General features: G+C 40.3%; 1 protein-coding gene across 1 annotated transcript; it reads left to right on the top strand.

The window, feature by feature from the left end:
- Positions 1-458: 458 nt before the first annotated feature.
- Positions 459-1400, top strand: LOC118015593 (olfactory receptor 1009-like). The gene has a single exon (XM_035012331.1). It carries the CDS (start codon positions 459-461, stop codon positions 1398-1400), a length of 942 nt encoding a protein of 313 aa, XP_034868222.1.
- The last annotated feature ends 2117 nt before the right edge of the window (positions 1401-3517 follow it).

Raw genomic sequence — 3517 nt, 5'->3', positions numbered from 1 at the left:
ATAATCGCAAAGTGCACAGCGTAGATCCTAAAAATGAGTGGCTGCTCATTTCTTTTGCAGCTTGCCTCACTTCCACCCTCCTGCATGTGTGTTCATCTGGTGAACTTAAGCAGAGTTCTGAAGTGAGCGTTATTAGACATCTGTTCTGGAACCATCTCTGCGATCAGTTAGCCATGGGACCTTAAGGAGGCTGCTTCTCTTTTCCAGATTTTTGTTTTTGCCTTTCCGTATTTATGGATTTCTGTGGAGTCTTAAAATATGATAGCTTCGGATCTGATCTTTTGCACTGGTCCCTATCTCACTTTTGTTTTCTTGGCCACAACAGGCAACAAAGTCATATCACTCCTGATGCTCTCCCAGTTACTGGTATATTTTTTTCTGTGTCCCATTTTTGAAGATATGTTAACCAAATATGTGTGACTCCTCTGTTCTTCTTCTAGTGGAAACCAGAACAGTCAATGGCCATTGAAAACTACACGAGGGTCACCGAATTCATTTTCACAGGTTTGAATTACAACCCCCAGTTGCAGGTCTTCCTCTTCCTGATCTTCCTGAGTTTCTACCTCATCAATCTAACTGGAAACTTGGGTATGATTATTCTGATTCAGGTTGATTCCTGCCTTCACACACCCATGTACTTTTTCCTAAGCCATTTGTCTTTTGTGGACATCTGCTTCTCCTCTGTTGTGAGCCCCAAGATGCTCACTGACTTCTTTGTAAAGAAGAAGGTCATCTCTTTCTTGGGCTGTGCTTTCCAACGGTGGTTTTTTGGGTTCTTTGTGGCAGCAGAGTGTTTTCTCCTGGCATCCATGGCCTATGACCGCTATGTGGCCATCTGCAACCCATTACTGTATTCCGTTGCCATGTCCCAGAGACTCTGTATCCAGCTGGTGGTTGGTCCCTACGTCATCGGGTTCATGAACACCATGACCCATACAACGAATGCATTTCATCTTCCTTTTTGTGGCCCCAATGTCATTAATCATTTCTTCTGTGATATGTACCCGCTGCTTTCCCTTGTATGTGCTGACAGCTGGCTTACTAAGTTGGTAGTTTTTGTTGTGGCTGGAGCTGTGGGAGTCTTCAGTGGTCTGACTATTGTGGTCTCCTACATTTACATCCTCATTGCCGTCATGAAGATCCACTCTGCCGAGGGGAGGCGCAAAGCCTTTTCTACCTGTTCTTCTCACCTGATGGCTGTCTCCATCCTATATGGTACTCTTTTCTCTATTTATGTACGGCCTAGTGCAAGTTTCTCGCTGGATCTCAATATAGTGGTGTTGGTGTTTTACACAGCAGTGATCCCCATGTTGAACCCGCTTATCTACAGCTTGAGGAACAAGGAGGTCAAAGATGCCATCCACAGGACTGTTCCTAGGAAGAAGTTTTGTAGGGCCTAAATTCTTATGTAGAAAGGAAATTGGGGGAGAAATCTAAAAAGACAGACTAACTGTGTGGATTCCTAAGATTCCAGGCCATTGCAAGTGTTGGGGGCTGGTTCGCACCCCTTAATCCATTCATCTCTCCACTCATTTAGTCAATCAATGTGTATTCATTCAGCCTTGTATGTGATCTTTTATCTGTAATATACCAATATTATAGCTCACATCTACAGTCCTTTTAATTTTGCTTCTCTCAGACAACTCACAGTCCAATTATTTTTAAAAAAGGCTTTATTGGGGCACCTGGGTGGCTCAGTTGGTTAAGCGTCTGCCTTTGGCTCAGGTCGTGATCTCAGGGTTCTGGGATCGAGCTGCTCTCTTTGCTTGTGTTCTCTCTCTCTCTGTCAAATAAATAAAGAAAATCTTTAAAAAAATTTAAAAAGCTTTATTATTTAATTTCTGTTATTAATTTTTTTGTCATTCTGCTAATATATTTTCTTTCTGCTGACTCCTTGACATCAGAATTTAATATGCAGTGCTCTGCAGGTGCCTGGGCATCACAGTTAGTTAAGTGTCTGATTCTTGGTTTTGGCTTAGGTCCTGATCTCAGGGTGCTGAGATTGAGCCCTGCCTTGGGCTCTTCTCTGAGCACTGAGTCTGCTAAAGACTCTCTCTCCCTCTCCCTCTGCCTCTCCACCCTATGTTCTCTCTCTCTAAAATAAATAAATAAATCAATCTAAAAAAATGCAGTGCTCTGGGTTTTGCACTCACATCTAGCTCCAATCAATAAGAATCTATTTAAAAAAAAAGATGTGGGATTTTATGCTTAACCTTATGAGTGAAATGAAATCCTTGGCTGTATACACTAGTTTTTTTGGGGGTGACCTTGACACTAAGAACTATGTATGTCTCAGGGACTGGAGATCGATCTGTGTTCAACTCTGACAGGTGGATGGTCCACAGGGATCGTTTAATAGTAATAGAGACTTGTGCTCATCTCTAATGCATTTAACACCGAAAGAGCTTCTGATAGAAGGTGTTAAGCCTGTATCTTTTCAGAATTCAATTTTCTGGAAGATGTTGAGAGGATTATTATCTAAACTTCTGCAGGGTGGGACTTGATTGTGCATGTGATGGTGCCTTTAAAACCATGGTAATAAAGTTTATTACCCAGCCAAGAACGTACAGAAAAATGCCTTAGTTGAAGGTAGGCTCTCAGTCTAGACCTACCTGTTTCTAGTAAGGTCAGTAGGTTTGTGGCATCACAAGGGAGTTCATACATGCAACTAAATTTCATGGTTATGACTCCATGGCAAGATGAGTGATGGGCAGCCTTTGGGTCTGAGCTCCATTGCTGCATATGGAGAATGGGCACCCACACCAAGGTCTCCATGTCCTCTCAGAGACCCAACAAAATGAACTGATTCTATCTTATCTTTCTCAATATAGCTTTACCTCTTGATTTTATAGTGAAGACACAAAAAGCAGAGAGTTTCACTGAAGAAATGCATCAGCATTCCTAGGTGACATTATAATATCATGGCTAAATCATTGTAGAAATGTCCTTAGGATTTTAAGGAACTCCTACATCCACCTATTTGCCTAAGATGAATTTAACAAAGTTGATTAAGAAGCTTTTACTGAGAGTCATGACCTGTCTACTATTTAGATAAATAAATAAATGTTCTAAACTTTTGAGTACTTTCTACATACAAAGTGTTATGGGTTATTTTCTATTGATTATTGTACAATGCACAATCTCTGAAAATAGAAAATTGATCAGGGAGTTTCCACAAAATCATGGCATGCTTTATAGCTATGGGGCTTTAGAGATAATTTATCCTAACCAGATTACTGGCTCAGGGAAAAATGTTACTAACTTATGCTTTGTAAAAGCCCAAAATATGACTTGCTATCAAATGTATTTATGATAGACTCATTTAAAATTCAGAATGTTGTTTTACAGTGAGTTTCCTAGATAGAATAAGATTTCTCCAAGACCATTCATTGGTAGAGAAGCAACATAATATAATAACAAAAAAAATTAGAATTGGAAAATGTCATGCATTCATTTATTCAACAAATAATTATTGAACTTCTTCTATGTGCCAGGCACCAAGCCTGGTGCTGCACAC

Source organism: Mirounga leonina, unplaced genomic scaffold (assembly GCF_011800145.1).
Source record: "Mirounga leonina isolate KUSES-001 unplaced genomic scaffold, KU_Mleo_1.0 Mir_166, whole genome shotgun sequence".
Lineage (NCBI taxonomy): Eukaryota > Metazoa > Chordata > Mammalia > Carnivora > Phocidae > Mirounga > Mirounga leonina.
Note: the sequence above shows the minus strand (reverse complement) of the source record. Positions and strands in the feature narration are given on the sequence as shown.